This window comes from Natrix helvetica (assembly GCF_964273705.1).
Source record: "Natrix helvetica genome assembly, chromosome: 9".
In the NCBI taxonomy this organism is placed as follows: domain Eukaryota; kingdom Metazoa; phylum Chordata; class Lepidosauria; order Squamata; family Natricidae; genus Natrix; species Natrix helvetica.
In genome coordinates this window covers 8,588,975-8,602,568 of record NC_138560.1, presented here as the reverse complement: position 1 = coordinate 8,602,568, position 13,594 = coordinate 8,588,975, and the positions used below count along the sequence as shown (strand labels likewise).

The 13,594-nt window shown below is 45.9% G+C and overlaps 1 protein-coding gene across 1 annotated transcript in view; it reads left to right on the top strand.

Moving 5' to 3' along the window:
* LOC309396515 (IgGFc-binding protein-like) overlaps window positions 1–13,594 on the top strand; it is a gene marked incomplete at its 5' end in the record, with an annotated part of 39,304 nt that overhangs the window by 20,313 nt on the left and 5,397 nt on the right. The window contains 5 exons of the mRNA XM_081961674.1: window positions 161–756; window positions 2,272–2,836; window positions 6,150–6,742; window positions 10,593–11,163; window positions 12,879–13,078. Coding sequence (XP_081817800.1) covers window positions 161–756; window positions 2,272–2,836; window positions 6,150–6,742; window positions 10,593–11,163; window positions 12,879–13,078 — 2,525 coding nt within the window. The remainder of the gene's footprint in view (window positions 1–160; window positions 757–2,271; window positions 2,837–6,149; window positions 6,743–10,592; window positions 11,164–12,878; window positions 13,079–13,594) is intronic.

The following is a 13,594-nucleotide window of genomic DNA, read 5'->3' as shown; positions in this document are numbered from 1 at the left end:
GGAGAGGAATGAAGAGGAAAGGAAAAGTAAACACTTGATCTGGTTGATAGAGTTTACTGCTGTTGGGTAGGCCTGCCTTGATGTGCATCTCCCACTAGTGGCATTGGCATTCTGTCTGTCCAACTTACTGAGAAGTCCTTACTCTGCTCCTTCTTTCCAGCTTTGGCCTGTCCTGAGAACAGCCACTACGAGGCCTGTGGAAGTGCCTGCCCAAACACTTGCTCGGAGCAGTTGGCTTCCGCATCTTGCAAGATGCCCTGTGTGGAAACCTGCCAATGCAACGAAGGCTACGTGCTCAATGTAGATCAATGTGTCCATGTGGGGAGTTGTGGCTGTACCTACAATGGCGTCTACTACAAACCGGAGCAGGAATTCTGGGGGGATGAGAACTGCACCTCTCGCTGCAGGTGTGACCCCAAGATGGGCATTGTCGTGTGTAAGCCTGGCAGCTGCAAAGCTAGCGAAGTCTGCGGAATAGACAACGGCGTCCGAGAGTGCAATGCTAACAGCTTTGCTACGTGCACAGTAATGGGGAATCATCACTATGCCACTTTTGATGGGCAGAAATATGACTTTACTGGCACTTGCCTCTACCAGCTGGTTGGCGTCTGTGCCAAGGATCCCTCTCTCACGCCATTCGCCATCAAGCTCCAGAACAGCCAAGGAAGGAAGATCTTGCCGTTCTCTTCTGTTATGACCTTGGAAGTCTATAATATGATCATTACCATCAGCCAGGATCATCCTGATACAATCCAGGTAAGAGCAATGGTGAAATTCATTTTTTTTTACTACCAGCTCTATGGGCGTGGCTTGGTGGGTGTGGCAGGGGAAGGATATTGCAAAATCTCCATTCCCTCCCCACTCTGGGGCCAGCCAGAGGTAGTATTTTCCGGTTCTTCAAACTACTCAAAATTTCTGCTATCGGTTCTCCAGAACCTGTCAGAACCTGCTGAATTTCACCCCTGGGTAAGAGGCTAGGCTAATACAGTTTGTCTTCAACTTACAAACATTTGTGTAATGACCATTCAAAGTTACAACATCACTGAAAAAAAGTTATCATGCGTATGACCCTTATAGCAACATCCTGACAGTTAGCGATCAAAATTCAAGCCCTTGGCAACGAGATCATCTTTACAACAGTTGCAGCATTCCAGAGTCACTGAGCTGTGGTAGCACAGTGGTTAGAATGCAGCATTGCAGGCAAACTCTGCCCACTGCCTGGAGTTCGATCCTGACTGGCTCAAGGTTAACTCAGTCTTCCGTCCTTCTGAGGTCTGCAGATTGTTGGAGGAAAGAGGCTGACCCTGTAAATCACTTAGTTAGGACTGTAAAGCACCGTGAAGCGGTATATAAGTCTAAATGATATTGCTGTCCCCTTCCTCCTCCTCCTCCTCCTCCTCCTCCTCCTCCTCCTCCTCCTCCTCCTCCTCCTCCTCCTCCTCCTCCTCTCCCTCTTTTGCCTCCTGTTTATCTTATAAACAGTTCTTGTGGTGCAGTGGTGAAAATGCAGCATTGCAAGCAAACTCTGCCCAATGCCTGCAGTTCGATCCTGACTGGCTCAAGGTTGACTCAGCTTTCCATCCTTCCAAGGTCCCCAGATTGTCAGGGGGAATACGCTGATTCTTTACATCGCTTAGAGAGGGCTGTAAAGCACTGTGAAGCGGTATACAAGTCTAAGTGGTATTGCCATATGATCACCATTTGCGACCTTCTCACCTGGCTTCTGACAAGCAATGGGGGAAGCCCTGTCCGCTTAACGACCACAAGATTCACTTAACAATTATACTTATTCATTTGGCAACCCGGCAAAAAGTTTTTAAATTGGGCATCACTTAACTATTGTCTTGCTTAACAATATAAATTCTGGTCTCCATTGTGGCCATAAGTCGAGGACTTGTCCTAATTAGCTTGTCCTAAAGAAGCATTGGAGTGAGCGTTTAATGGCACATATTATCCTATATAACAGTGGTTCTCAACCTGTGGGTTGGGACCCCTTTGGGGGGTCGAGCGACCCTTTCACAGGGGTCGCCTAAGACCATCGGAAAACACATATTTTTGAAAAAAATACGGAAAACATAAAATAATTTTATGGTTGGGGGTCACCACAACATGAGGAACTGTATTAATGGGTCGCAGCATTAAGAAGGTTCAGACCCACTGCTGTAAGAGGATGTCATGGACTGGAGCATCTCTTAAATATGGTCTCTGTTGTTTCCTCCTGGGTCATGGGCTTTGTTTTCCATTTTGACAATGTTCTCTCTCTTCCTGTAGGTTGATGGAGTATTAGTGGACTTGCCCTTCTACTATGAAGACAAGATCCGGGCTTACCTTAGTGGAAATCATCTCCTTATCGAGACTCAGTTCGACCTTTCCTTGATCTTCAGTTGGAATAGATTGGTCCACATCACGGTTCCTGGCAGCTATCTCAATGTGCTTTGTGGTCTCTGCGGTAATGGCAGTCCAAAACCTGGTAGGGAGTTGACCATGAAGAATGGGGCGCCAGCAGCCAATTTTACCCAGTTTGCCAACAGCTGGAAAGAAGGAGAGAGCCTTGGTTGTGTGAATGGGTGTACCAGCAACTGTCCAGGCTGTAGTGAAAATGAGAAAGAGATCTACAAGAAGGATCACTACTGTGGGGTCCTCTCCAGAAAAGATGGACCATTCAGGCATTGTCACATAGTTATCAACCCAGATCCTTACTTTGATTCTTGTGTCTTGGATGCCTGTCTGTACAAGGGCCACCAGAGGATCTTCTGCAGTGCCATTGCAGCCTACGTGACGGTGTGCCAAGCCCTGGGCATCCAGATTGACCAGTGGCGGAAGGCCTCTTTTTGCAGTAAGTATTAGAGCAGTATTTTTCAGGAATGGTGCGGTGGCCTAGAGGTAGAGCTCTCGCCTCACAATTGGGAGGCTGTGAGTTCATTCCTAGATAGGGGCAGATATTTCTCTCTCCGGGCACAGTGAGGATATACTGTATCTGATGAAGAAAGCTCTGCATTGACGACAGGAAGGGCATCCAGCCAGTAAACACTCTACTAGCTCCATTCAGTTGCCCAGGGATTATGGAGTCATTAAAAGAAGAAGATGGTGATTAGAGCAGCGTTTTTCAATCTTGGCAGCTTTTAAGACCTATAGACTAAGTACATAGGTCTTAAAGTGGCCAAGGTTAAGAAATACTGTAAAAGAAGGATGTTTGCAAGGGAAGGTCGAAGAAAGACGCTAACAATCCTTCTTCTCTATGGAGATTCCGCAGTCATCCAGGTGATGGTTGTCCCAAAGGGGCTTTTTCAAGAGGAAACTGGCCTTTCTGGTTTTTCTTTGAAGACATTTCGCTTCTCATTCAAGAAGCTTCTTCAGCTCTGACTTCCCACCATCCAGTCAGAGCTGAAGAAGCTTCTTGGATGAGAAGCAAAACATCTTCAAAAAAAAAACAACCCCAGAAAGTCCAGTTGCTTCTTAAAAAAAAGCACCTTTGGGACAAACAACCCTTCTCCAAACCAAACTAGATAGATAGATAGATAGATAGATAGATAGATAGATAGATAGATAGATAGATAGATAGATGATAGATAGATAGATAGATATGATAGATAGATAGATGATAGATAGATACATAGATGATAGATACATACATACATACATACATACATACATACATACATACATAGATAGATAGATAGATAGATAGATAGATAGATAGATAGAGATGATAGATAGATAGATAGATAGATAGATAGATAGATAGATAGATAGATAGATAGATAGATAGATAGATAGATAGATAGATAGAGATGATAGATAGATAGTTAGTTAGATAGATAGATAGATAGATAGATAGATAGATAGATAGATAGATAGATAGATAGATATAGAGATAGATAGATATATAGTTAGAGATAGAGTTAACTTATAGATATAGATAGATATATAAATATAAATAATAGATACATAAATATATATAAATATATATATAATAAATCAGCCAGAGGGGGAATTTACCTTTGGGTATAAGATGAGTTTATCCTTTCCTCCAGTGCTCTGATACTTGTGAAGAAATTTACCTCTTTGAAGGTGTTATTTGAGAGGGAGAGAACATTATTTATTTAACCATTTTTGGCCCGCTTTTCACGGAAAGTAATCCCAAAGCAATGTGCAACGAATCAACCCAACAAATATTTCAGTTTAATGTTCTTTCTATTACAAAGAAGTGAAGTATAAATATACATGTAACATTAGCTGTATTTGGGGACGCCTGGCAAGATCTGTTTTTTTTTCCCCTGATCATAAATAAGGAAGTAATCATGATCGCCACTATCATCACAGAAATAATACAGATAAGCTGGATAAGAAAGAAATTGTAGGACTGTCTAAATCAGGGGTGTCTTCTAGTCCAACCTCCTGCCCAAAACCAATAACCAGGAGGCTATTAGGAATGCCATTCCTAATAAGTGGTGTCCAATTTTTAAAAAAACCTTCACCCATCGAGCACTAGCAATAGCATTTAGGCTTATTTACCATTTCACAGTGCTTTACAGCTCTCTCTCAGTGGTTTATAGAGTCAGCATATTGCCCCAAACAATCTGGGTCCTCATTTTACCCCCCGCCCCTCGGAAGGATAGAAGGCTGAGTCGACCTTGAGCCTGGTGAGATTTGAACTGCCAAACTGCTAGCAGTTGGCAGTCAGCAGAAGTAGCCTGCAGTTCTCCACTCTAACCAATGCGCCACCACGGCTCAGCACCCAGTTCCTCCCTACCCCCAGAAACCTCTTAGGGAGGGGCAAGCAAAGCATCAACAGAAACAGCTTTGCAAAGCAACATGGCCTTCTCACTTCTAAACCACAGGTAGGTTGTTGAATGTAATCTCACCCACCATCAAGTAGTCAAAGTGGTTCTGCCGTTTTCAGGCAGCTGCCAACTTGAGGGAGAAGTGATGGCTCAACTTTAACCCTGCTTAATATAACCGGAGTGTGAGATGCTTTGCACATGGTCTGGCAAAAATCCCACAAGCTGTCAGGCTCAGGAGTCCTTCCTGCAAAGTCAACACAGCTCCTGTTACATGAAGGGAGTTTCTGATTTGCTTTCAGTTGCTATTTATAAGCTGATTTCACACGCCGCGCCAAACTGCGATGGAGGTGGCACACTTTGGGCTTGCTGCCTTATGTGAGTCCATATACGGTTTGTGGATCGTGAATTGTGGCTTAGTTTAGCACTGCCTTGCTGGAGCCGGGAATGAAGGTTTGGGAGGTACATTAGCAATCATCTGGTCCACCCTCCCCAATGCAGAATCCACTATTCTAGTATTTCAAGAGATGATCTTCTGACCTCAAAAGGGAGGCTGACACCTGTCAAAATAGTTTGTTCCATAGGTGAGGACATTGGTGGGATTCAGTTGGTGTAACAACCGGTTCGCTGAGCGCATGTTTCATGCAAGCATGCTCGCTTCGCTCACCCGTGCAATGCATTTGAAAATAGGTCTAAAATTTACCTTCTACTGCAACTTCCAATGAGTAAAACAGCTGAAGCACAGCAATCTGCTCTGCTCCGCCTATCAGCTGGGCTTCAAACAAAGAAATACAGGGCACACTAGTGCAGCGGTGGGTGGGCGGGGTCAACTGATCACCAGAAATTCCGGTTTGAGCGAACTGGTCCGAACTGGCTAAATCCCACCCCTGGTTAGGAGCTCTTACTGTTAGGGAATGCTTCCAGATGTTTAACTGGAATTGAAGCTTCTTCAGCTCTGACAAGATAATGGGAAAGGGAAGGATAAACTTCCAAGTGCTTCAACAACCCTCTAAAGCAGTGTTTCTCAAACTTGACAACTTGAAGATGTCCGGACTTCAACTCCCAGAATTCCCCAGCCAGCATTCGCTGGCTGGGGAATTCTGGGAGTTGAAGTCCAGACATCTTCAAGTTGCCAAGTTTGAGAAACACTGCTCTAAAGGATGCAAATGACCAGCTATCTGCAAGGAATATAAATCCTTCCATTCCCCACCATCCAATCAGAACTGAAGAAGCTTCTTCGGTGAGAAGTGAAATGTCTTTCAAAGAAAAAAGTCCAGTTGCCTCCTGAAGAAGCACTTTTGGGTCAACAAATCATAGTTAAACAAATGTGATTCTCCCCCCCCCCCAACATTCAATTGTTTCTTTCAGGTCCTTCCTGCCCCCACAATTCTCACTACGAGCACTGTGGAGATGGCTGCCCTGTTACCTGTCATGGCCTCTCAGTCCCCGATGGCTGTCAGACGTCCTGCAAAGAAGGCTGCTATTGCAATGCGGGGTTTGTCCTGAGTGGAGATGAGTGTGTCCCTATAGGAGAATGTGGTTGTCTGTACCAGGGCAGGTATTATAAAAAGGGTGACGAATTTTACCCCAGTGCTTCTTGCCAAGACAAATGTCGTTGTGGAGAAAATGGTGCCGTAGAATGTCGGAAGGTCCTCTGTGGGCCTCAGCAGCAATGCAAGATTGAGAACGGGAAGCAAGCTTGTCACCCTCGTGGCTGTGGCAAATGCAGCGTGACCGGTGGGAACCACTACCTCACTTTGGATGGAGAAGCCTTCAACTTCCTGGGGTCTTGTTCTTACACTTTGGTCGAAGTCTGCGGCAGGGATGCTGAACTGGTCCGTTTCTCCGTGGTGGTGGAGAACGAGAGCAATCGGGAAGGCAAAGCTGTGCCAAAGGCGGTTGTCATCACTCTTCGAGGTTATGCCATCAGACTTGAGAGAGGAATGACTTGGCAAGTTCAGGTAGGTTCGGTGTCTTACCCAGCAGTGCATTTCCTCCTGCTTATGTGTATTTCCTCCTGCTTATACCTCTTGTGGCTCGCCAGCAGCCAGCAGAACTGGCAACAGATTCAGACAGGGAGGAGGTGGTGGGGGAGGAAGATGGGCCAGTCCTGGAGTCTGGGGAAGGCTCTGATGAGGGCTCTGTGTCGGAGTCAGAGAGGGGGCCAGGGCCGTCTGACAATTATCAGCTGCCTTCAGAGTCAGACATCAGTGAGGCAGTTGAACAGCTGGACCCTGTTCCAGATGTGCGCATGCACAGAGTTGCCAGACGAAGGGAACAGCTAAAGAAACAGGGGTCGACTTGGGAGGAAGGCCACAGGTGGACAATGAATGGCCCCTCCCAAAGGAAATAAAAGAGGAGCGAAAGGGGAGTTGAGTTTGCAGGAGACAATTAGTCCACTTAATTAGTTCGCGACTCTCTGAAATTCCTTGCCAAGTTTTGCAGATATCGGCCTGTCAGCTCTCCAAGCCAGATAAGGCCTGTGGCTGTAAAGCCTCTCTTGAAAGACTTTGCTGGATGTGAATGAGCTGAATTCACAGTCAATTAATGAAAGGGGTTTTTTTCGGAACAACGAGTTTGCTTCATGCTCTTGGGAAGCCTCGGTCAGAACAGTACCAAACTCTTTCGGTATTTTTCTACCACATTTCCTACTTCTTTAAACAAACTACCCCTAGTGGTGCAGTGGTTAGGATGCAGTTGCCAGCATTCCAAGTAAAACACCCATTGAAAGCAGAACTCTACGGCAGGAAGATTCCTCTAAGAAGGATGTTTATTGGATACATCATATCAGCACTGCCGGTGAAAGCCAACTCTGAAAGTTCCTGCGGTTTTCAATTAATTAAAAGATTAATCTTTTCCCCTTCCCCAGTGCCATCAGTCACGTTGTCCAATGAATATGGCTGGCAGTCTCCTCTCTTCCTTCACCAGCCATCTGTTATGCTGACATTGGTTCCCACAGGAAAACTTCTTATTTTGACTGCAGGCTGGGCTATCTACTCCCCCACTCTTCTATCTCAGGCTTCATGGCAACTGTGAGGCAGGACAAGATGGTTTCAGCCAGGTTCACTTCAGAGTTGACAGCAGTATTGCAGGCCAACTCTGCCCATAGCCAGCAGTTCAATCCTCACCAGCACCTCCATCTTTCCGAGGTCAGTAAAATGAGGAGCCAGATTGTTGGGGGCAAGAGGCTGACTCTGTAAACCGCTTAGAGAGGGCTATAAAGCACCGTGAAGCGGTATATAAGTCTAAGAGCTATTGCTATGGCTACCTTGTTTCCCCCCAAATAAGCCCTCCCCGAAAACATTGCAACACAGCAGCCGCCATGAGTTGACCACGCTCATCGCCTCCTGCACCTCAAAAATAATAAGACCTCCCCGAAAATAAGGCCAAGTGTTTATTTCAGGAGTCAAAAATAAATAAGACCCTGTCTTATTTTGGGGAAAACATATTATTGCTAAACTTTGAGGATGCTGTTGCACATGTCCAGCAGGTCTAATCTCTTACCCTTAGATGATGCTTAGCTTCTGACATCAGTTCTTTCCCTGGTGTAAAGAATCAGTAATGATTCCACGAAGGTTGAGTGAGAAACCTAGTAAGAAACATCCACTGCTGAGAAGGTAAGGCCCTCTCAAATTTGGAAACCCCTCCTAACTTCTGAAGATGTATTTATCCAGCATCGATAGCCCCCACCTCGTGGTTCTAGCAATTCTTATTTCCCACAGTCCCACATAGTGATACCGGCGCTAGGAGAGGATTCCCATACTATTTATCATCAATGGACCGCTGCTTTTAGCTGCTCACGGAGCCCATTCATCAGATTTCCAGACTTGCAGATTGGTAGAGTCTGTCTCCCTCTTCTGTCGGTTTCTCTTTTCAACCGACTTGCTGTTTCACGGAGCTAGGAAGTGCTTCTTGGAATCAGAGATTTCAAGGTCATTTCCATGCTGGAGATTTATAGCATCTTCTAAAGTCATCCAACCTTAGTTGTGCGCCCAAATAACAGTAATGCAGACAGGCTCTATATCACGTCCGTGATGGCTGAGTGAGAGGCTGCAAATGAGTAGTGCAGAAACAGGCTCAAATTGTACGAAAGAGTGTAAACCAGAGCTGGGTACAAATGCCCTTTCTAAATTCTGAGAAGCATCTCGAGGACAGCAATAGAAGGGAGACAGAGTCTTTAAATTCCTCCAGGGTGAGATTCCCCCTTCGGGAAGAAAATTGCACTGCTAGTAAAAAAAAAACTTCAAATGGGAGGTGTCCTCCCATCATGTCTTTCTTTGAAATTTAAATGTTGTCGGGATGCCGGAGAGAGGATTGTAAAGTGAAGGGCAAAAGATTCACACATATGCCAGGGTTATCTCCTAGCAAATGAAATGCAGGAATACCATCCTTTGCCCACCACAGTTTCAGTAAAATGCTCTTCTTCTTTGGGGGAAAAAATTAGAACTTTGAGGGGGGGTGGAAATCAGGATATTTTTCTGTGGTTGACACTAATGAAAACACATTATTTGCTCTTTGGACATAATTCAGTTGTGTTTTTGTTCCCCCTGGGAACATGTGAAGGTGGGTTGTGTCTATCTATTCAAGAGAGCCAGTTTGGTGTAGTGGTTAAGGTGCCGAACCTAGAAATTGGGAGACGGTGAGTTCTAGTCCCGACGTAGGCATGAAACCTGGCTGGGTAACTTTAGGCCAGTCACTCTGTCCCAATCCAATCCATTCCACAGGGTTGTTATGGTGGGAACATAGGAGGAGGAAGGTGTCAGGACTGCAGCCTATATTTTCTTTTAGGTCTTCGGCCTGCCATACTTTCTATTATTCTGCTATGCATTTTCTATTGTGGGGAAATGGGAGGTTGGATTGCAAGAGTGAGATGCTATGTAGCCATAACAAAATTCTTTCTAGAAAATGAAGGTCATCCTTTGTCTTTGCACCTCTGCATCTGACCGGATCTGGATGGCTGGAACTGCCAGCATGGCAGTGAAAGATTGGACCATGGGATGGACTTGTGGGTGTGGGGGCAAGATCTTGAACTTTCAACTGGGTGGGGAAAACCGGGAATCTTTCAGATTTGGGTTTTCTCAGATGTGCCAACATGGCTCTCTTAATAAATTGGAACCTTGAGCAATACTTTGCCTTGGACTCTGATTTACTTTTGGATGCTATTTGGAACCCTGACAGGAGGTGTATTATGTATGTTCACCACTTTGAGTTACTTATGAAAATCATAAAAGTGGAAGAAAGAAAATCTAATAAATACCACCTGTGTTTTCCCGAAAATAAGACCTTGTTTTATATATTTTTTCTGCCACCAAAAAAGGCACAAGGTCTTTTTTTCAGGGCAGGGATGTTGTCCACTGACTCACCTCACTTATGCACGTCACCCCACCCCACCCCGGCCTCCTTTTCACTGTCAGTGGCCTTCAGAAACTTCTTCTGCAGCTGGCAAGGCTTTCCTGAAGACGTCTGCAGTCAATTACAGAGATCTGGATCAATTCGGACCTCTGTTATCAGCTGCAGAAGAAATGGGTTGGCAAGGCAGGTATTGGGGTGCGCAAGGCCTAGCTGCAACTGTCTGAAGGTAAGTAGTAGCGCAGCTCCACCCCCATCCCCACCCTAGCTTAATTTTTACCCATGCAACCTGGCCTGGGCAGGGTCTTAATTAGGGCTTATTTGGGGATAGGGCTTATCTTGGGCACACATATAAAAATCAAGCTAGGACTTACTTTCAGGGTAGGTTGTATTTTCGGGGATACAGGGTAAATCTTCCTGTCAATTAAATCTCACATGGATTTTTCTCTTCTTTTTGCATAGGTGAATGAAGAAGCCTATACCCTGCCACTGGTGATGGAGAGAAGATCCATTTTAATCCATCAGGAGGGGAAGAACGTTGTGGTCCAGACTGACTTTGGTTTCAAAGTTCTCTATGATTCTTCCCAATTCATCCTTCTGTCCATCCCTAGCACGTACCAAGGACAGGTATGTGGCTTGTGTGGCAACTTCAACGGGGAGAGACGAGATGAATTCCAGCTGCCTGATGGAACCAGCACCTCCAATGTGACCACGTTTGGAGCCTCCTGGAAAGTGTCAGCGGGACGCCTCAGTTGCTCGGATGACTGCAGGCAGAACTGTCCCTCCTGCAATGCTGCTCAGATCAGTCCGTATCAGGTGGAGAGTTCTTGTGGGCTGATCAAGTCCTCCTCAGGCCCTTTTGAAGTCTGCCATCTCCTGGTGAAGCCTGAAGAGTATTTTAATCTCTGCCTGTATGAAATGTGCGCTGCTCACGGAGCCAAAGAAGCTCTTTGCCGAAGCCTGCAGGCCTACGTAGCTGTGTGCCAAGCAGCTGGCGCCACTATCAAGAGCTGGAGGACAGCTGCTGTTTGCCGTGAGTTGAGAAATGGACCTGCTTCTGCTATGCTCAACCACTGATCTAGAGCTGTTTAGGATCCTTTTACTCCTTTGCTTATGTCTCTCATTCCCCTATTTATCCTGAATCTCTCTAAAACAGGGGTGTCAAACTCAAGGCCTGGGGGCTGGATCACGCCTGTGGAGTATTTAGATGTGGCCCACGGGGCTGCCCTGGAAACAGCAGAGGACTGGCCCATGGTGCTTCTGCCAGCAAAAAAGGGATCCCGAGCTCCGTTTTCAGCTGCCATGGTCTCCTGCAACCTTCTGCCAGTGGAAATGGAGCTCAGGAGAGCAGCGCAGGGTCCTCCCAAGCTCCATTTTTACTGGCACAGGGTTGCAGGAGGCCATCCCAGCTGAAACAGAGATCGGGAGCCCATTTTTGCTGGCAGTACGCTTGAACCACCACGACATGAGTGATGTCGAGCTGGCCACACCCATCCTGGTGAAGCCCATCCCAGCCCCCAGAGGTCAAACGCAACCCTGATGTGGCCCTCAATTAAATACAGCTTGATGCCCTTGCTCTAGAAGTTAGAGTGCTGCTCTCAATCGGCATAACCCACCTCTGATTTGAATAAATCTTGGGCAGCGCACAACCGCATCTACATACAATAAAAATATCCTGAAATCCAAAATATTAAAACGAAAAGATTTGGCATCCTAGCTAAAGTTTCCCATGCAGCCCAGAGGAGGCTCATCTCACAAAACTCACCTTATCCCAGGTCTTGAGTGCTTTTCAAAAGGTTAAAAGAGTTTAACCTTAAAATTATTTGATGACATATAAGTGTAGAAATCGGTGAACTCCTTTTTCTTATTTGTGACTTCCCTTGTCTTCCCTGCCAGATTTATCTTATCTGTGATATGACCAGCTCAGCCAATGGCAGTCTAATTTAGCTTTGCTTTTCACCTTTCTCTGATAGCATAAAGATAGGTTAGCTAACCACTATTTTAATATGCCAAAGAGCCTCCTTATCACCTCTTCATTTAGCATGGGAGAGGTAAATCTTTTTCTACTGAGGGTCATATTTTCTGCGATCCATTGGCGTCTCATGGTAGATGGAGATGTAGCAAGCCTGTGGTGTCATAGTCAATAGCAATAGCATTTAGACTTATGTACCACTTTACAGTGCTGTACAGCCCTTTCTACGCCATTTTACAGAGTAGCATATTGCCCCCAACAATCTGGGTCCTCATTTAACCCACCTCAGACAGATGGAAGGCTAAGTCCACCTTGAGGCTAGTGAGATTTTAACTGCCAAATTGCAGGCAGCCAGCAGGCAGCAGAAGTATCCTGAAGTACTGCACTCTAACCACTGCGCCAGCGAGACGCCACCAAAGTCAACGTCTGGTGACTATATGGACAACAAGTTATCATTTTCTTCCAAGACATTTCCAATACAGACATCCTATATTAATGTTATATATTGACATCCTCTTCTTTGTTCTAAGAGCTGATTACATGAAAAGGAGAAAAGCATCTCTTACTAAAGATAGAACCTGATATCCTGCGGAGAGTTTTGAAATTAGGCTTAGGATCTCATTAAGTTAGTCAATTTGGCCATGTAGATAAAGACAATGTAGATGTTCATCCCCTATTACACCCACAATTAAGCCATCTCTTTCCTCAAAGCATGACAATCATGGACACTGAGGTTACATTGAGGTTCTCTCATTCTGCTTTCCTTCTTTCCTCAGCCTTTACTTGCCCACAGAACAGCCACTACGAGCTGTGTACCAGATCCTGTGATTTTACTTGTGCTGGTCTATCTTCTCCTGTCCAATGTACCAAGAAATGCTTTGAAGGCTGCCAGTGCAATGATGGCTACGTTTCTGATGGGGAGAAGTGCATATCCCTGGACCACTGTGGCTGTGTACATGATGGACGCTACATGAAGGTTGGTGCCAGAACCAGTGGTGGGTTTCAAATCCCGTTCCAACCGGTATGGTTGGAACGGGGCCGGCGTCATCCTCATGGACATGCACAGCGCATGCATGCGTCTTAGCGCCTCCACGAATGCTCCGTGACTCTGCAGCTGCTCCACGGAGCGTCGCGCAGGTGTTGTACGCGCCATGCATTTACACGGCAGTGCAGAAGCTTTAAAACACAGATAAATAACTCAGGTGGGCGGGTGAGCCCTCCGGAGGACCGTACTGGAACGGTATCTGATGCTCCAGGCTGGCTCTGGTACGCCCGTACTGGGGCGTACCACCTGCAACCCACCACTGGACAGAACTGAGCTGTTTCATGAATGTGCAGAGCTGAAGTAGTGCCAAGAGAAGAGGGCCTAGAAGCTCTTCTGGTCCGATGCACACACACATACTAGGGGTGTGATAAAAACTTTGAATGGAGAAGCTGCAAAATAAGTCACCTGGAACAATCTACTCGTCCTACAGTTACAAACAATCTGTAA